Source organism: Chiloscyllium plagiosum, chromosome 14 (genome assembly GCF_004010195.1).
Source record: "Chiloscyllium plagiosum isolate BGI_BamShark_2017 chromosome 14, ASM401019v2, whole genome shotgun sequence".
Taxonomy (NCBI): Eukaryota; Metazoa; Chordata; class Chondrichthyes; order Orectolobiformes; family Hemiscylliidae; genus Chiloscyllium; species Chiloscyllium plagiosum.
This window is the reverse complement of record NC_057723.1, coordinates 33,957,269-33,978,491: the sequence shown is the minus strand read 5'-3', so window position 1 is coordinate 33,978,491 and position 21,223 is coordinate 33,957,269. Positions and strand designations below refer to the sequence as shown.

At 40.4% G+C, this 21,223-nt stretch overlaps 1 protein-coding gene across 11 annotated transcripts in view; it reads left to right on the top strand.

Annotated features, from left to right (window-relative positions):
- The window catches only part of LOC122556611 (rho GTPase-activating protein 26-like), a 241,669-nt gene that overhangs the window by 161,000 nt on the left and 59,446 nt on the right, over positions 1-21,223 (top strand). For all 11 annotated transcript variants that reach the window (XR_006313586.1, XM_043703510.1, XM_043703505.1 and 8 more), the window contains exons 16-18: positions 936-1,041; positions 15,251-15,410; positions 18,118-18,259. Coding sequence is in view for 10 of the 11 variants with exons in the window: in XM_043703510.1 (XP_043559445.1) it covers positions 936-1,041; positions 15,251-15,410; positions 18,118-18,259 (408 nt within the window). In the remaining variant the exon portion in view is untranslated. The remainder of the gene's footprint in view (positions 1-935; positions 1,042-15,250; positions 15,411-18,117; positions 18,260-21,223) is intronic.

Genomic DNA, 21,223 nt, shown 5'->3' with positions numbered 1-21,223 from the left:
AGCTATGAGAGAAGATTGGAGAAACTTGGTTTGTTTTCACTTGAACGTCAGACACTGTGGGGTGACCTTATAGAAGTTTACAAAATTATGAGAGGCATTGATATAATAGATAGTTGGAGTGTTTTTAGGGTAGAAATATCAATTACTAGGGACAACGGGTTAAGGTTAAAGTGGGAAAGTTTCAAGAAGATGTGAGAGGTAAGGCTTTTGCACAGAGCTTGGGAAATGCCTGGAGCCCCTGCCAGTAGAGGTGATAGACACAGGTACAATAGCAATGGCTAAGAGGCATCTTGACAGATACATGAAAGGATAGAGAATAGAGAGATGGGAGCATGTAGAGAAAAAATATTTTTAAGGTACGAAGGCATCATGTGTCAGCATGATAAATTGATGAGCATGTACCTATGCTGTACTGTTCTTTGTTCTTTTCTGTTGAGTGTGGATGGCATTTAGCAATTCTGGGCTTGTCAAAGACCATTTTAATGATTTTAATGTCCTTTATATTTTCTAAATGGTGACGTAAGATCACAACGTTCATTTTATGAAACCTATGTGAGCTGTATTATTAAGCAAACTAATAATCCAACTAATTGTTTCAAATGAGTGCTTGCATTATTAACCCTTTGCATGCATTGGCATCCGACTAACTTGAGAACTCTTAGTGACAAATGAGTATTATAGTATTTTTTCAAGTGAAAATATCAGTCTTAGTTGATGCAGTCATGATTTGGAGATGCCGGTGTTGGACTGGGGTGTACAAAGTTAAAAATCACACAACACCAGGTTATAGTCCAACTGGTTTAATTGGAAGCACACTAGCTTTTGTAGTGTTGCTAGTGTGCTTCCAATTAAACCTGTTGGACTATAACCTGGTGTTGTGTGATTTTTAACTTAGTTGATGTAAATATTTTAATTCTGATTTTAATTCCTACTAGAATTGGATCATCCAGAATCGAGACTTTCAGAGATTCATAAATATGTGCATCGGCTCCCAGAAAAGAACAGAGCCATGTTGGAAATAACAATCAAACATTTGGCAAAGTAAGACAAAGCTCCCTGTTTTAATTGATTTAATAGAGTTTTAGTATAAATTTTCACTAATATTCTCTTTACAAATGCATACATTAATTTTTAGATAATTATTAAATGTAATAAAATGATGTTCTGCATGTAACTCCTTTTGCTATTGTATTCTCTCAAGTGGCAAATCATGGCTTTACGCCACCAGTTTGTAATTTGTGTACTTTTGATACAGAGGCCCAGTAAAGTCAAACTTGTCGATCTTTTTCTTGTGAGCAGCATATTTCAATTTTTTTTACACAAGCAGGCTGCTGAACAAAGTTAGAACAAGAAGGTATTCAATGTATTTTATAATCAGAAAATGAGAAAAGACTTTTTTATGAACAGTCTTCAAACAGAGGACTAACTTATGTGGCGACACCAAGATAGTAGGTGAATTTCACATTCTCTCATCTGCTTTGCCTGGGAGGGTTGTAGATTAACATCATTCAGGAAAAGTTTGATATCTCATTAAGTTACCAAGATAGGCTTTCCTTCAGTCCTGTGTAATACTTCATCTGTCCCAGGTCATGCTGCCTCTAGTTCTCATTCCCTTTGGCCTTGCCATTGCGTTTTTACATCTTAACTCCTTTGGAGGTGTGTTCAAGTGGGAGGAACAGGCCTATCTTCCAACTTATTCTCCCCAGCAACCAACATCCTTGTCTCCCTGTTTCTACTTGTAGACTGCTGCTCAAAAGAAGCAGCTGCAATGGAGGTGTAGCCCTTTGCAGAAATCTCCACTAATTTCAATTTGGAATGTCACTCCTCAGACTGTATTAGAGTCACAGAGTCATAGAGATGTACAGCATAGAAACAGACCGTTCAGTCCAACCCGTCCACGCTGACCAGATATCCTAACCCAATCTAGTCCCACCTGTCAGCACCCGGCCCATATCCCCTCCAAACCCTTCCTATTCATATACCTATCCAAATGCCTCTTAAATGTTGCAATTTCCACTACTTCCTCTGACAGCTCATTCCATTCCCGTACTACACTCTGTGTGAAAAAGTTGCCACTTAGGTCTCTTTTATATCTTTTCTCTCTCACACTAAACCTATGCCCTCTAGTTCTGGACTCCTCCACCCCAGGGGAAATACTTTGCCTGTTTACCCTATCCATACCCCTCATAATTTTGTAAACCTCTTTAAGGTCACCCCTCAGTCTCCAACGCTCCAGGGAAAACAGCCCCAGCCTGTTCAGCCTCTCCCTATAGCTCAAATCCTCCAACCCTGACAACATCCTTGTAAATCTTTTCTGAATGCTTTCAAGTTTCACAACATCTTTCCGATAGGAAGGAGACCAGAATTGCACGCAATATTCCAACAGTGGCCTAACAAATGACCTGTACAGCCACAACATGACCTCCCAACTCCTGTACTCAATACTGTGACCAATGAAAGAAAACATACTATATGTCTTCTTCACTATACTATCTACTTGCAACTCCCTTTCAGGGATCTATGAACCTGCATTCCAAGGTCTCTTTGTTCAGCAACACTCCCTAGGACCTTACCATTATGTGTATAAGTCCTGCTAAGATTTGCTTTCCCAAAATGCAGCACTTAGCATTTATCTGAATTAAACTCCATCTGCCACTTCTCAGCCCTTTTGCCCATCTGGTCAAGATCCTGTTGTAATCTGAGGTAACCCTCTTCGCTGTACACTACACCTCCAATTGTGATGTCATCTGCAAACTTACCAACTGTACCTCGTATGCTCGCATCCAAATCATTTATGTAAATGACAAAAAGTAGAGGACCCAGCACAGATCCTTGTGGCACTCTACTGGTCACACGCTTCCAGTCTGAAAAACATCCCTCCACCACCACCCTCTGTCTTCTACCTTTGAGCCAGTTCTGTATCCGAATGGCTAGTTCTCCCTGTATTCCATGAGATCTAAGCTTGCTAATCAGTCTCCCATGGGGAACCTTGTCGAATGCCTTATTGAAGTCCATATAGATCACAACTACTGCTCTGCCCTCATCACTCCTCTTTGTTACTCTTCAGAAAACTCAATCAAGTTTGTGAGACATGATTTCCTACGCACAAAGCCATGTTGACTATCCCTAATCAGTCCTGTCCCTCAGGATTCCCTCTGACAACTTGCCCACCACCGAGGTCAGGCTCACTGGTCTATAGTTCCCTGGCTTGTCCTTACCACCCTCCTTAAACAGTGGCACATTGTTTGCCAACCTCTTGACTTTCAACATCTTCCCCGTGACTATAGATGATACAAGTATCTCAGCAAGAGGTCCAGCAATCACTTCTCTAGCTCCCCAGAGTTCTCAGATGCACCTGATAAGGTCCTGGGGATTTATCCACTTTTATCCGTTTCAAGACACCCAGCACTTCCTCCTCTGTAATCTGGATATTTTGCAAGATGTCACCATCTGTGGACAATGAGGAGCTAAGAAATGTTAAATGGAAAGAAAAATCTTGGAGTGTTTCTTTTCATAGTATGTTATAAACTGGTTTTGCGAAGTAGAGGAATGAATTGTATACTTTCTTGCATACAAATAATATGGGAATGTTATGAGGTAAAAACAATGACTGCAGATGCTGGAAACCAGATTCTGGATCTGTGGTGCTGGAAGAGCACAGCAATTCAGGCAGCATCCGAGGACAGGCAAAATCGACGTTTCAGGCAAAAGCCCTTCATCAGGAATAAAGGCAGAGAGCCTGAAGCGTGGAGAGATAAGCTAGAGGAGGGTGGGGGTGGGGATAGAGTAGCATAGAGTACAATAGGTCAGTGGGGAAGGAGATGAGGGTGATAGGTCAGGGAGGAGAGGGTGGAGTGGATAGGTGCAGAAACTCGATCCCCTGACCTGTCCGGACTTGTCCGACCTGCCCAGCTCGTTTTCCACCTATCCACTCCACCCTCTCTTCCCTGACCTATCACCTTCATCTCCTTCCCCACCTACCTATTGTACTCTATGCTACTCTCTCCCCCCCCCCCCCCTCCTCTAGCTTATCTCTCCATGCTTCAGGCTCTCTGCCTTTATTCCTGATGAAGGGCTTTTGCCCGAAACGTCGATTTTGCCTGTCCTCGGATGCTGCCTGAATTGCTGTGCTCTTCCAGCACCACTGATCCAGAATCTGGGAATGTTATGGGCAGATGCAAAACAAGGCTACTAAGAACTATTGTCTATTTGATTTGCAGAAAGTCACCTTGTTTTAATTCATTGTTTTAATCAACCAAATTTAAGTGGAGAGAAGAGTTTCCTTGTGTTAATCCTTGGGTGTCTGATTCATTACAAAATTTTCAGCATTTCTTTAAAACTAGACATCTCTTACAAAATTGTAAAACATCACCACAGCTATTTAGTAGATTAGCGAGTGTACTTTGACATCAATTTTGTGAAAGGATGGCAGTAGGATACATAGTAATATAAAAATCTAATTGAAGTTATTAAATCTGGAATTATGTTCCTCTGTCAAATTAAAAGCATGTGATATACCATTACAGTTGAGTCTAGATTAATTAAGATTCTAATAAATTGATTAAAGTGGTGCTCCTGGACATTCTGCTCCCCAGAGGAGATCTGTGTTATGCATCTCTGTCCTTGAGAATTGTTGCGAAGTTGGGTAGAGCATTTGTGAATTGGAAGACAAGATGTTAGAATTTGATGTTTGTCAAATGATAAGGGGGAAGAATGTGTGGTCCCTTTTAAAAGATGTGTGTGTTTTTAATGCAAATTGTAACATTTTGTATTGAAAAGCCAAACAAAGTTTTTGCCAAGGCAACAAGTCTTTTTTAAATTTAGCCAATCAATTTAAACCAAGCACTTAGCTACCAAGAGTCCATTCAATTTAAATCTGCTGGTTTTGACAACCTAGCTTCAATCCTATTGTAAGAAATTAATAGGTCAGCAAGGGTGTAAAAGAAGACGACATTTGGACAATGGATGAGAGCCAACTGATGGCCGCCAAGAGATAACAACTTTCAGCTCTCAGAGAAAGCACCATCTAGTTAATAAAGGTCCCACAGTACTGTTAGCTAATTCACAGAGAGAACATTCCTAACAAAAGAACTAACACAAGAATTCGACAGAGAGAGACATTCCTGATGCAAGAATTCGAAAGAGGAGGTGTTCCTGAAAGAAGACCAGCAGAGAAGACACACAGCATTCCTGAAGACATATCCTAGTTGTAATTTTGAGAGACTAAATTCTATTATTTTTTTTATATGAGTGGGACTTGTATTTCACTGGAACAGCAATCCATTAGAATTTTGTTTTAGTTGGCAGCAGTTCGTAGTTAGAGGGGAATTGTTTGGATTGCTAGTGGTTCTGAAAATCTGTTCATTGTTGGAGTGCAATAATAAATTGCTACTTGTTGATTATAGAGTGAGTGAAAGGATTTCATTTCATTTAATCACTCCTTTACAACGGATTGGTGAGAGATAGTATATACCACTTTTCACACTACTTTAACAGATGATAAGGTGAGACTAGCCTCTGCATGTTTCGGTTTTAGTTATCAGAAGGGGTCAACCTTCGCTTTACAACAGAGTCCACTGCTATTCTTGGCTGCATCTTTGTATCTGGCTGGAATTCCATGGTCCTGACTTGAAGTAAATTTTATGCTTCCTGATCTAAAGGTGGCCTGCGATTTTCCATCATCTTTCTGCTCTTCCACTGATTGGCACACTTCTTAGAAGTTCATTCCCAATGCAGTATTTTCATCAGTGCTTACTTTGGTGCTCTATCCCGAAAGTAACTTCTGAACTAACTCATCTGCCGCATAGACACTGTTTTGTTAAGCGTCAAATTCAGTCCACCCTCAAATTTTGAGCATTATCTCCCCATGTGACTTGTGAATTTAACCTTGGGCTCTCTCATATTGTTTCATCTCTGTTACCTGAGTTTTCATCTTGTCCGTTCAAGTGTGTGATTTCTCGAAGCAAGTGACTTATGTTTACACCTTTTTGAAGCAAGCTTTCTATAATTTCTTTGCGCCCGATCTATCTTTATGCTTTCTTTCACCTCCCTACTCTCTGGTACTCTACTCTTCCAAATATCTAATTCTTTCCTTCACTACTTCTCAAACTTCCTAACCTTGTGCTGTCCCAAGCTTTACTCCTTCTTGAGTAATCCATGGGTTCCCTGTCTGCCTGTTTTGGAATTCTGAAGGGCCAATCATGGCTGCTTTCAGTACAAGCAGCAATCTCAAGTGCTCACTAATGTTCTCTTGCTGACTTTCCTCAGCAATATCCTAGCAGCAGACTAAGCTTGCCAATTACCGCCTCTTCCAATCCAACCGAACTCTCCTAATGCTGACCGTGTGGATTATGTCAGTGGGTCGGATCTCACCACTCTCTCCGCATCTCCCTCCACATTGTGCTTTCACAGGGTCACTGCAAGCAATGAGTTCATTGTTGATGATTCATCAGTATTGTGGATTGAATAGGAACTTAATAGAGGAGTGATGCCACTGTCATATACTGTAGCCTCCTACCTGCCAATTGCTTTCACCATTCACCTTACTCCAATATTGCAGTGACACTTTGTCTCTTATCAGAAAATCACACGTCGGTCTAACCCTTGTGTGATTTTCTGCTCCTTTGAGCGTTTTAGCTTGTTCCACCCTCTGACCTCCTCTCTTTTAAAATCTTTGTTCTCTTCCTTCTATCCAACTATGGCACATGGCACATTTCTCACCAACTACAGTCAGTTCTGCTATAACACGCGTTTATTCAATGTGAATTAGCTTTAATGCGCTTGAAGTATTTAGACCCTTATTTGTAGAATGTGAACTTTCCTTTCCTATATTGGCAATAATGCAATTCTGTTCCCATTAATTTAAATGGTGTGGCTTTTTCGTGATTTTCTTGTAACACGAGACTGCACAAGACCAGAACTATTGTGGGATATCAGAACCGACTGTATCTGCATTGTTTTCCTCCTCCATTATCTACACATTAACAACTAATTTTGAGATTTCAACTTCCATCTCATTTCATCATTGTCCATTTGCTCTTGAGATTAGCACCCTCCTATTCATCCTTAATCTCTCCCTCCACATAAATTCCCCAGTCTATATTTGCAGCCACTGCTTTTGCTCATGTGGCCTTGCCACTTCCAGAGTATCCACCACAGATAAGGCCATTTCCCATCACTTCCTTGGACTGATCTTTACCTATATCATGCTTCACTAACCCACTCCCACTTTCATCCACAGCGTGATTTATTTGTCTATCACTGCAAAAGGCTGCCTTCATATTGACCTACAACTTCAAGTTCGATATCTCAATTGTCCAACCTTGCCTGACCTTCTGGTAGTCTTGACATTTCTGCAACCACCCTCATTTTCAATGCTCGAGACCCCATTAGAACATTATTTTCTCTCACCTTGGTGGGTTGTTGCCATGTAAAATCAGTGGGTCACAGATTTAAACATTTATCTTCTCAAAACTTGTTGAATATTTATGGCAGGCAACCTATCTAACCTTCCAGTCCTAGATTTGGAAGCCCTGTGAAGTTTTATTCTCAACTTTGGAAATAACTGTCTATTTCAGGATCATCATGGAATACCATGGTAAGCCCCTACAAATTGTTTACTCGAAACCTTTCTCACAGAGTTCTTGATCCTCGCCTCCAGCAGTGTGCGATGAACTCATAGACATCTTTGTTACGAAGTTTGTGACCATATGATTCACTGTCATAGAGTCACGGGCATAGAGATGTACAGCATGGACACAGACCCTTCGGTTCAACTCGTTCATGTCGACCAGATATCCCAACCCAATCTCGTCCCACCTGCCAGCACCTGGCCCATATCCATCCAAATCCCTCCTGTTCATATACCCATCCAGATGCCTTCTAAATGTTGCAATTGTATCAACCTCCACCACTTCTTCTGGCAGCTCATTCCATACACGTACCACCCTCTGCGTGAAAACGTTGCCACTTAGGTCTTTTTTATATCTTTCCCCTCTTACCCTAAACCTATGCCCTCTAGTTATGGACTCCCCCACCCTAAGGAAAATACTTTGTCTATTTGTCCTATCCATGCCCCTCATGATTTTGCAAACCGCTATAAGGTCGGAACCTTCCTCAGCCTCCGACACTCCAGGGAAAACAGCCCGAGCCTATTCAACCTCTCCCTATAGCCCAAATCCTCCAACCCTGGCAACATCCTTGTAAATCTTTTCTGAACCCTCTCAAGTTTCACAACATCTTTCCAATAGGAAGGAGACCAGAATTGCACACAATATTTCAACAGTGGCCTCACCAATGTCCTGTACAGCCGCAACATGACCTCCCAACTCCTGTACTCAATATTCTGATTAAGAAAGGAAAGCATATCAAAAACCTTCTTCACTATCCTATCTACCTGCAACTACACTTTCAAGGAGCTATGAACCTGCACTCCAAGGTCTCTTTGTTCAGCAACACATGGAAACACAGGTCCATGGCTTGTTGGATCTGGTGGATGATCTCAAAAATGGAGGCAAAAGAAAGAACCTGCGTGTTGTTGCCATACCGGAGGGGACGGAAGGTGAGTGACCGGTAGAGTTCTTTGAGAAGTGGTTCCCAGAATACCTTAGTTTGGAGGCTGAAAAGGGAAGGGTAAAGATTGAGAGAAATTGAGGTCTGCAGATGCTGGAGATCAGAGCTGGAAATGTGTTGCTGGAAAAGCGCAGCAGGTCAGGCAGCATCCAGGGAACAGGAGAATCGACGTTTCGGGCATAAGCCCTTCTTCAAGCGCAGCAGGTCAGGCAGCATCCAGGGAACAGGAGAATCGATGTTTCGGGCATAAGCCCTTCTTCATTCCTGAAGAAGGGCTTATGCCCGAAACGTCGATTCTCCTGTTCCCTGGATGCTGCCTGACCTGCTGCGCTTTTCCAGCAACACATTTCCAGCTAAAGATTGAGAGAGCCCACCAGGTGGTGGCACAAAAGTCAGGTATGGACCAGCACCTCCATCCTGTCCGAGTAAGGTTTCATCATTATAAACACAAGCAAAGAGTCCATGAAGCTTCCAGAGTCTAGGGGAGGGATCCAAGGGCACTTGTGCGTGGGAGCTCCAGGGTCATGTTCTATCAAGACAAGAAAGTCCTATAATGGCATCAAGAAGAGATTGAGAGAACTTGGGATCTAGTATTCTTTAAGATAACCAGTGGTGCTTCGGATCAATCATAATAGATGTATACTTTTATTCGACTCGCCAGAGAAAACGAGGAACTTTGTGTACATGCTGACTTAAATAGGACGATCAAATAGGCATAGAGGACAGAGCTGTTCGGGTTTGCTGACCTTTAAAGATGACTTGGTGGAGTTTCCTTTCTGTTGATAATAAGTTCCATTAACTTGTGCTCGAGGTCAATAGAGTATTTACCCTTCGTCTCTAAGCTAAGTTATACCAAGGGATGGGTGACATATTTATTTTTAACTTGTTTTTGTTTTGTTCCCCCTACTACCGGGCTGCCAGTGTATGTGGTACGACCCCAGCTGGTAGGAGTTAAGAAGGCGTTTGGAATGGTTAGTAGGGTAATGGGATGTGTAGCTGCCCATCTGAATTGGGGGGAGGGGGGTGTGGGTGAATTGTTCTAATCAGTGCCTTTGGTGATTTTTTTTTCTTTTTGGTGTATATAGTTTTTAAGTTTTATAGATTTGTTGGCTGTAGTTAGTTTGTGTAGTTTTGGGTTTTGTGGATTTCTTGCATTGAAGTTTGAGTTCTCCCTCTCTGGAGTCGAAATGGTGCTATGACTAAGGGTGTGTTCAAGTGGTGCACCTGGAACATTAAGGGGAGTCACTCGCCAGTCAAGAGGAAGAAAGTTACTTTCCTGTCTTAAATGGGAGAGGGTGGATGTTTCCTTGTTGCAAGAAACATACCTAGTTGATGCAGAGCATTTGAAACTGCAACAGAATGGGTGTGACCAGATTTATTTCTCATCTTTCAATACGAGGAATAGAGGGGGGGGGCATTCTAGTTAGAAAGAATCTTCCATTTAAGTTGTTAGAGAGTGTATTAAAGACACACACGAGAGATTTATCATCCTTAAAGCTCTGATACATGGGGAGAAATACAGGATCTTAAGTGTTCATTGTCCCCCGGCCCAACCCTTTAAGGTCTAGACTGGTTAACCCTGCATCTCAGTGTATTATTGTGGGGGGGGGGGGGGGGGGAGTTTCAGTTGTCTAATAGTTCCTATGGCAGACAGATGGTCCAAAGGCCCTCAGAAATCATCTTCACAATCTAAGCAATTAAGGGATTTATGTGCTGAACTGGGATTGGTAGATGTTTGGAGGTACCTTCACCCTCCTGGTAGTGATTTCATGTTCTTCTCAAATCTGCATAAATGTCATACCAGGATTGATCTTTTTTTGACCACCGCAGTGCATTTGGGCTCAATGGTGTCACGTACAATTGTCAATATCACTATTTCTGATCGCATCCCAGTGTATTTAATGGTCAAGAGTAATGATACTATGAAAGATTTGAGGCATTGGCGATTGGACCCCTTCATCCTTAAGGATAGCAAGTTTACTGAATTTCTTTCTACTGAATTCAGGCTTTTTTTAGACATTAATTCAGGCTCGACCAGTAATCCATCCAATCTCTGGGAAACTGCTAAAGCCTATGCTATGAGGTTAGTTATTTCCTATTCGGCCAGTAAGATGCACCAGACAGGTGAGCAGCAACGCTTGCTCGAGATGTGTCTGAAAGCAGCTTAAAACGCATATTTTGACAGGCCCTCGCTGGCTAAACTGCAGAGGTTCTTAGCGCTTTGATCTGCAATACAACCATGACGGAGCATACATTTGCAAACCAGAGGCTGTTTGAGCATGGGGATAAGCCGGGCAAGCACTTAGCATACCTTGCCTGGAAAAATGGTGCTCCCCAAGCCATTACCTTGGTCAGGGAGGACACTGGAAATCTAACCCATGATTCTAAAAAGATTAATGCAGAATTTTGGAAATTTTACTCTGAACTATATCAGTCTGAAAGATTTGCGGATGGGTTGGTTAGGATGGGATCTTTTTTTTTAAGAATTTGAACCTTCCAGGAGTGAGCCCTGAACAAGAATCTTTCCTTAATGTCCTGTTGTCAGAGAAAGAGGTGCAGGAGACTGTGAGGCATCTCCAAAATGGAAAGGTGCCTGGGCCTGACTAGCTCGCCAGTGAGATCTCTAAGGAATTTATAAGTATGTTGTCAGGACCGATGCTGAGTATGTTTAACAACTCTCCCGGTCATGGCCTCCTATTATCTCTAAGAGAAATGACCAGTTCTCTCATCTTTAAAAAAGGGAAGGCCCCAGAGGATTGTGCTTCCTATAGGCGCATTACACTCCTGAATGTTGATTTCAAAATCCTCTCTAAGACTTTGGCACTAAGGCTAGAAACTGTACTGCCCTCCATCATTAACCAGAAGGGGTTTATAAAAGGTCACAGATCATTGAACAATGTCAGGAGGTTACTTAGTATGATCCAAGTATGTCAACAATGTTCAGTACAGGTATTAGTGATCTCTTTAGACACGGTAAAGACATTTGATGGGTCGAGTGTCCGTATCTTTTTTATACGTTAAATTGATTTGGCTTGGACGAGGCCTTCACAGATGGATAGAGGTTTTGTATAGTGACCCTCATACCGCAGTCCTCACCAGTGGTGTGTGGTCAAGCAATTTCAATATTCCTTAGGGGCAGTCGACAAGGCTGTCCTTTATTGCTGTTGCTTTTTGCATTGGTGATTGAACTGCTGGCGGAGGAAGTACGTAGAGATCCCAATATATCTGCTCCATAAGTGGGAACAAAGTCGTGTAAGATTGCATTGTATCCAGATGATATCCTTGTCTTTTTATCACACCCATCAGTCTCAGTGCTGCATCTGATACAAGACGTTAATTTATTTGGAGGCTTTTCGGGTTAAAAGATCAACTTTGTGAAATCAGAGGCCATCGGTGGTCTTCTAACAATGCCTGACCCTGAGGACAAATCTTAATTTACCTTCAGCTGGTCACAGGAGGGCTTTCTCTACTTAGATATGTTTATTACCCCCATCTTTGATCGGCTATTTAAAACCAATTTTGCCCATTTATTTGACAGAATCAAGCAGGACCTTCGTGGATGGGAAGTACTTCCGATCTCTCGGTTTGGTCAGATAGCCCTCCTTAAAAGTAATATTCTGCCTGCCTGTTGTATCCAATGCAAATACTTCCTCTGCTTTTTACTAAACAAACATTTAGAAGACTGAATGTCTGGTTCAGTTCCTTTATCTGGTATCACGTCGACCCCTAATCAGACTGACTAGACTGCAGTTACCTTATTGGCTGGGAGGAGTGGGCCTCCCAGCTATCAAAAACTATCAATTAAACTTATGACAGGGCCCGAAGAGACCCTCACTCACTTTGGTTGTACATCAAAGCATCTAAGCAAGATGCCCCCTTATTAGCCAGCTGTTCTTGGACAAAGTGAAGACAATTATGGAATATTGTCTTCGCCCAATAGTCATTAATACTGTCAAGGCATGGAGGGAATTACAACAGAGTGAGGGCAATCTTTCCAGAACTTCATTTTTTGCACCCATAGTTGTTATGCTGGGATTTCAGCCAGGGATGATGGACTCAGCGTTTAAACTGAGTAGAGCGGGGTGGGTCTTGCCTGAGTGATTTATTCGAAGGGGACAAACTGATGTCTTTTGACCAACTGACTCGGAAATATGAGTTGCCCAGTAGGGACCTCTTCCATTTTTTTCAAATTAGAAATTTCATACAAAAAGAGACCTAACTGATTTTTATAGGTTTGACATGGAGAAGAGGGTGCTGAGCACTGAGGGTACACTTTCTGTTAGCAAGGTTTATCACCTATTGGGAGAAGGTACCCCGGACGAGTCTGTCATGTATGGGAGAGGGAGCTGGATGTTGAGATTTCTTCTGAAGTATGGGAGGATATCTGGGAAAATGTAAGAAGGATCTTGATTTGCAACAGAACCCATGCCTTGCAATTGAAGATTCTCCACAGGGCCCACTTGGGTCCAGACTGCCTCCAAAATTTAAAGTGGGAGCGTTTCCAATGTGTCCTAAATGCAGAGTGAGTATGGGCATGCTCACTCACTGACTCTGGTCCTGCCACAGGCTGCAGGCAGATTGGTACGCTGTGGTAGGCGAAATAGGGAAGGTCTTGGGGACGGAGGTGGAGATGGGCCCGGTATCTCCTCCTCTTACCTGTATTAATTCACTTCCATTAGATGCACACAAAAAAAGGCTTTTCAGTATCCTCACTTTTTGTGCAAAAAAGAACATTTTGTTAGGGTGGGTGACTGAAAATCCCCCGGGGCTGTTGGGCTGGCGTAAGCTAGTCATGGAACACGTCACCTTAGATTTCCTTACACATACGGTGCATCATAAAACTGAGAATTTTTATACGACTTGGCAGCCCTTTTTGAACTACCTGGGTACAGATTTGTCCGCCATATTTATAAGGGCCTTTAGATAGCCATAGCAATTCTGTTTAATGAATCTGGTACCCAGAGAAGAGGAACTACGAACACATGAATATGTATAAATTCATGCACTCCATGATCGAGGGATATTGCTTTTTGTTAAGCTGTGTTATCACTATTTCTATTATCCTTTTGTTTTAGTTAATTATTTATCTATGTAATTAGTGGGTTTTCTTAACATTGGTTTGAATCGTTTGGTTTTGTATTTGTTGTAATAGTCAAAAAAAAATTTCTTTTTTTAAAAAAGGGCATAGGAACATGTAATAGCCCTTAATCTAGCTCTAGCATTCATTGCATTCAAGGCTGATCTAATGTTGACCTTAACTCTCCCTTTCTTCTGATTTCTTACAATCCTCCTTTTAGTTCAAGAATCTGTCCATCTCAAACTTAATAAATCAATAATGGGTGACATCATATTCTTCAAATGTGTCCCCATCATTCTAGATTACCCCAACATAAGAGCCATCCTTTCAATTTCAGCCTGTCCATACTCCTCAGAATCCTCTGTGTGTTCTCATGTTGGAAGCAAGACTTCAATGAGGTTTGTAGCTCAGTGGCCCTGGCAGAATCCAGCAAAGCATTGAGCTTGATGCTAAGTCTGTGCCAGGTGGTGGTAACATTGAGGAGCCCTGCCATCAGTTTATTAATCATTGAATGTAGATCACTTGAGGTGCAGGGGATTGATGGGTGTAATTAGCTGGATGGTTTTGTCCGGTTTTATGGGTAATAGTTGAACTTAGATGATTTTCTACTTTGTCGGCCAAATGTCAGTGCATTAACAATTTAATTATGCCTTATTAGTTCTGAAGCAGGTGGCCAGGACTACAGCTAAGTAATCATTGGGGCCAAAGGCCTTAGATGTAAACTAATATGCTAGGCTGCTTCTTGATATTACATACTGTGATCAGATTGGCTGAAAATTTGATTCTGTAATATTGAATCTTCAGGTGGGTCAAGATGCATCATCCACAGACACTTGAGGCTGCAGATCACTATAGCTTCATCTTCCCCCAAGGCTCTGCGATTATTGAGAATGACAATGTTCATGTTGCCTTGTTTTATATATACTTCATTCCATAAATATGTCACAAAAATCTTTTATCACGTTTTTATCTGAATTTTAATTTGTTTATAGCTAAATCATAATTAAGATAGGAATAACTTTGAAATAAAAACAAAGCACCCATTAAAACAAGAAACTTTGGTTTGGCAGCATCTATGGAGAGAGAAACAGAGCTAATGTTTCGAGTCTGAAATGACAATGTGCTCTGAAGAAATTACATTAGACTTGAAACATTGGCTCTGTTTCTTTCTCTCTATAGATTCTGCCAGATATACTGAGTTTATAATTTATTTTTTCATTTAAAATTTCCAGCATCTGCAGCATTTTGCTTTTACTTGACTGCTAATAACTTTCATTTTTATTATCTAATTCATACTTAAATCATATTGGCAGTTGTCTGTGATACAGATACCAAAGAGAGCAAATGGATCAAATATTGACTATAGGAACTTTTCTGCAGCTTAGACTTGTTTAAAGATGTGTAGAGATCAACTGGAGTACAGCAGCTAGTCTCAGTAACCGAGTTAATAACGTGCAAAAGTGGCATTTTCCAAGAATTTGCTAATCTATGTTTTAGGAAGCTGAGCTGGTAGCTTTGTTTTGTTTTGAGTAATTGCAATATTTTAGAATAATTTTGTAGGTCTGTCTTCAGTCAGTGAGTTCATTCTTTCTTGTTGCCCAGGGTGTCCAAAAACCACAAACAAAATCTGATGACCGTGGCAAACTTGGGCGTGGTATTTGGACCAACTCTGCTTAGACCAAAGGAGGAAACTGTAGCAGCAATCATGGATATCAAGTTCCAGAATATAGTTGTTGAAATTCTAATAGAAAACCATGAACAGGTAAGAGTTTCACATGCTTTGCTCAAATTCACTGTTTTGCAAATATTCATAGTCCTTTACTGTAGAATAGTATAGCACTTCAAGAAATAGATCATTTGGTCCATCATATCTGTACTAGTGCTTTCTAAGGGCAGACCTGTTGGGCCCAACACTTGGCTCTTTTCCAATATGCCTGTGATTTTATCCTTTTGTATTTACCAATTTCCCTTCTGAAAGTTTGAAATTGGATACGTTCCCACCACCCCGTTGGAGAGTTCATTCTAAATCCAATCCACCTGTTATAAGAAGTTTTATCTCTTGTCATCTCTGGTTCTTGCCAATTAATCTTAAATCTGCATTCTCTTATTAGTAATCCTTCTACTATTTAAGAAGGATTTCTCTTTATTTCCTCTGTCTAAACATTTCATGATATTAAGAAATCTCTTATCCTTCTCTGCTCAATGGAGAACAATCCCTTTTCTCCAGCCTACGTACATAACTGTAATTCATTATGCCTGAAATTATTTTAGCAATTATTTCTGTACTCTCTTCAAAACTTCATGATTTGTTTATGTTTAATACTCAGTTTCGAACACAGCATTGTAATTGAGACTGAATTAATATCTTATTTAAGTTTGGTTTAACTTCCTGGCTTTTGGATTCTACACAATTTTAATATTACTGAGGATCTTTTATGATCTATTGACTACTCTTTTACAAATCTGCCACCTTCAAACATTTGTGTATGAATGTCCCCTAAATCTATCTGTTCGTGTATTGTCATTAAAATTGTAACATTTCAATCATTTAATTTCTATTAAAGCAAATTCCAGCAGTGCTGAAAATTTGAAACCAACATAATGCTGGAGAAAGACTAGAAGACCATAAGAAATAGGAACACGAGTAGGTCTTTCAGCCACTCAATCCTGCTCCACCATGCAATATTGGCTAATCTGACACTCATGTCTATATTCCTACCTTTCCCCATAAACCTTGATTCCCCTACTGATCAAGAGTATTTATGTCTTAGCTTTAAATATATATTATATATCCAAATATTGTGGATTCTGACCCCACAACTTGCTGTGGCAAGGAGTTCCAAATACACTCAAGCCTCTGAGAGAAGAAATTCCTTCTCATCTCAGCCTTAAGTTGGCACCCTTTTATTCAGAGACTATTCTAAAACTCAAGAGGTCTGGCAGCATCTATGGCTAGAGAAACAGAATTACCATTTCAAGTGCAGTGTTTTTCTACTGACCAGTTCTTCGTAGTGTTTATCAGATTATATATATTCAGTGTGTGTTGTCAATTTATTTATGTTGTCAATACTATATGCTTTCAGATACGTAGCCTTTTGTCTAGCTGCTATCTTTGTAATGTGTAGTCTTGAATGTTAATATATTTTAAAATTTATTCTCTCACTTCATTCCTACCATTCTGTGACCTTCATTTCTCAATTACTATTTTGGTCTCCTGCTTTGACTCCACCTCTTGATTTGGTTCATCCATCCAAACTCAGTGTTGTACCATCATTTTTAAAGCAATCTGTGCTTCCCTCGTTATATGACTTACTAGAGCTCTGGTTCCAGCGCAGTTAGGTTTTGACTGTCCCATTGGTATAGCCATCACTTGCCCAGTAATGGATACTCTTGTAATACCGGATGTTCCCATAATTTAACTTGTATGCCTGTGTCCTTTGCATGATTAATGTAAAACAGAATACTCCATATTCTGGAAATTTGAAATAAAAACATAAAATATTGGAAACACATAACTGGTCAGGGAGCATCTGTGGAGAGAGACACAGAATAAGTGTTTCAAGGCAGGGACATTTAGTTAGAACTGGGAAAAATTAGACACATAATAGGTTTTGGGAAAGATTTAGGTAGGACAAGGACAGAAGGGGGATGTTGTTACACAGACATGCATTGAACTTAGCTGGTAGGCTATTCAGAGGGCAGTTAAGAGTAAACAATGCTGCTGTGGATCTGGAGTCATGTTTAGCTCACACCGGGTAAACATGGTAAATTTCCTTCACTGAAGATGAATGTTCTTGGTAATCTGGTGGCTTTAGAGGACGAGTATTTTATTCCAGAATTAGTAATTGATTGAATTTAAATTTCCAGGTTCTACTGGTAAAATTTGAACTTGTCTCCAGAGTATTAGATTAGTTGTCAAGATTATTTAATATCTTAGTATTGTGCTGCTGTCCCTTATGGAAATTTGATTAACCAAAGCAACAAGAAACAATTAAATACATTGACAAATATCAGTGCATAGCAACTAACTTCTACAATTTAAATGATTGCCAAGGAGACTAGTTTGGTTTTCAACGATGGGAAGGGGCAGGAGAGCAGGACAAGACTCCTTTTCAGTGACCTTCAAAACTAGAGAAGAAATGCTCCACAGGGCCTCGCCACTCATTTCTGTACAATGAATGCTGTTGGCAACGTGTGTGTGGCAATATTGGATGAGGGCATGTTGGGCTTTGCTCGTCTGTTGAATAGAAATTCTTGTCTTACTGTATGCTGCCTAGGCCTTTCAGCGAAGGATGACTGCTTAAGAGTGATGACTAGTATTTGTGGAGCCAACTGCCATTAGGGAAAGGAGTGTGTTTGGGGATATGGTAGGCGGAGCTGTTACAAGCACTGATATGTCCAGAAAACATATTGCGACCAGTATTTAAATTCAGGATGTATATGATGTTTTCTTCATATATCATTCACAGATTTTTCAGATAGTACCAGAAACTGCCACAATTCAACCAAATGTAACATTGAGTTCTGCACAGAGGAAGAGTTTTGAATGTAAGCCTCCCTTATGTAGCCAGAGGCCTTTAATGCTGTTTCCAGAAAATTCGAATGAAAATGGTAAGTAACTACAAATCTATGCTGTAAACTCACTAATATATAACTATTGTTGTTTTGTTGTACTCATAAAATACCCAGTTATATTTCATCAGCAATGTTCTACAGCCATTTATAATATTTGGCAGTTTGCACATTCATAAACACAGTTACTTGTTCATTTAATTTGTTAATTTTCGTGTTAATCTCTGTTTAAAATTGGAATTATGGAACTTCTACCTAATGCAATAAAGAGATTGTTTAGTTGCAATTTTTGAGACAAGAAGCCATGCAATTCTTTTATGCCATTGTTGAGTTTAAAAATGCCCTGCTGAATCAATGCGTATTTCAACTGATGCAGAAAAACCTACGATCACCATTACAGTTCATGTTTTTCTCCTTATACAAATATGTAACTTATGTCACTGCCTACATGTAACCGCACTGAATTATAAGAAATAGCCTACTGGAGTTCGTGGGATGCCCACCATGAGCATTTCAATATCACTCAGCTTTGCGACCTGGGGTCTTTAAATTTCTGCCAGCCACCATTTTGCTGCATTCTTACTGTGAATATGCATAGCTAATAAAGCAGGTGACATAATTTACTACACACCAGTAATTCTACTGAGATATAAAACTTTCACTTGTGATCTTTCACACTTCCGAACCTCCGAGCACCTTCCCCCTCCCATTGCCCAATGATATATGTAAGAATATATATTTCATTGAAAGGTTCAAACAGGAAATCAATTTCATTTTTTCAGCATTCCTATTCCCTAGGTATCTGAATTCATCACACTTCAGTTGTTGCACTTTGAGTGTTGAACCTGTGATAAAGAGTGAAAGTCATTCAATTTTGCTGGTTTCTGACCTTCAGGAAGATCTAAGAATTTACTGTTGGCTATCAATTTAGAGCAAAAGTCACTTTGGTTGACTTAAGAATGTGCCTATGAGGAAATATTGTTAAAGTGATCACAAAGCATGCTTTGCGCTTTAAAGGAAAAGCATTCCAGTTGGGCAGAATACAGTCCGCTTGTTACAATTCAAGCGTTTTGCACTAAAATTTAGAAGTATTAGAATTTGAGTTAAGTGTAATACTGGAGTAGTACAACTGACCTTGTATAAAGAAAATTACATCCTGTAACTTAATCCGAGCAGCAATTAATAACCAATTGCTAGTCAATTAATAAATATAGCTGAATATGTCTTGGTTCTTATTATTAATTGCATTTCAAAATATTTTTGACGATTTAAAGCATATTTCCAGAAAGAATTTTATCAGATGTTTGGAAAAAGAAATATGTTGTAAATTAAATGATTCTGGGTAATCCAAGATGGAGGACAGGAAAAATTTCTGGCTGTAAGAGCTGCTCTTATTTTTTGAGGTTTTAGGTTGTGGAGGTGATTTCCTCGAATTCCAGGAGCAGCAATTACTGTTTTATGTTGTTGTTTTGTTTTGGAACTTTGGAAAAAAAAGTCAAAACAACAGCAGTTTAAAAGGGAGAAGAGCAGACAAAGGAAGCACATGGTGAGGACAGTGCAGGGGAGAGAGAGAGAACCTGCAGTTACTGCCTTTGCTGTTTGAATTAGTGTATCGCTGGACATCGGAGTGCATCTGGGAAAATTAACAAAGAGTGAAATTCACAACTAATCTTGGAGGAACTGTTAGGCGACGTTCACAGCACAGAATCAGATAAGTTAATTATTGTTTGAAGTCTGTCCAAGAGAAAGGCTGCAGTAGTGAATATAGTGGATTTTTTCTTGATTATATGTTTTTGGAGATAAGTCTCTTGATTAAACTTAAAATATAAGCCATAACTATTAATTTAACCTGGGGCAGTGTTTGTAGAGGAATAAGACGGTGTTATTTTTTGGGTCTGTAGATTGTGAAGGAGCAAAAATGGCCTTTGCAGTGATATGTACTTGTCAGATGTCTCAGAGAGGGTGCAGAATGTTCTCACGGGGGAGAGGGGCCAGCAGGAAGTCATTGTTCACATTAGAACGGCAAAGGTTGAGACTCTGAAGGGAGATTACAGAGAGTTAGGCAGAAATTTAAAAAGGAGGTCCTTTAGGGTAGTAATATCTGGATTACTCCCAGTGCTACGAGCTAGTGAGAGCAGGAATAGAAGGATAGAGCAGATGAATGCATGGCTGGTGTTTGGGAGGAGGATTCACATTTTTGGATCATTGGAATCTCCTTTGGAGTAGAAGTGACCCGTACAAGAAGGACGGATTGCACCTAAATTGGAAGGGGACTAATATACTGGCAGGGAAATTTGCTAGAACTGCTTGGGAGGATTTAAACTAGTAAGGTGGGGGGTGTGGGGAGGTGGAGGTGGGACCCAGGGAGATAGTGAGGAAAGAGATCGATCTGAGACAGGTACAGCTGAGAACAGAAGTGAGTCAAACAGTCAGGGCAGGCAGGGACAAAGTAGGACTAATAAATTAAACTGCATTTATTTTAATGCAAGGGGCCTAACAGGGAAGGCAGATGAACTCAGGGCATGGTTAGGAACATGGGATTGGGATATCATAGCAATTACGGAAACATGGCTCAGCATAGGCAGGACTGTCAGCTTAATGTTCCAGGATACAAATGCTACAGGAAGGATAGAAAGGGAGGCAAGAGAGGAGGGGGAGTGACATTTTTGATAAGGTATAGCATTACAGCTGTGCTGAGGGAGGATATTCCCGGTAATACATCCAGGGAAGTTATTTGGGTGGAACTGAAAATAAGAAAGGGATGATCACCTTATTGGGATTGTATTATGGACCCCCTAATAGTTAGAGGGAAATTGAGGAACAAACTTGTAAGGAGATCTCAGCTATCTGTAAGAATAAAAGGGTAGTTATGGTACGGGGATTTTAACTTCCCAAACATCGACTGGGACTGCCATAGTGTTAAAGGTTTAGATGGAGAGGAATTTCTTAAGTGTATACAAGACAATTTTCTGATTCAGTATATGGATATACCTACTAGAGAAG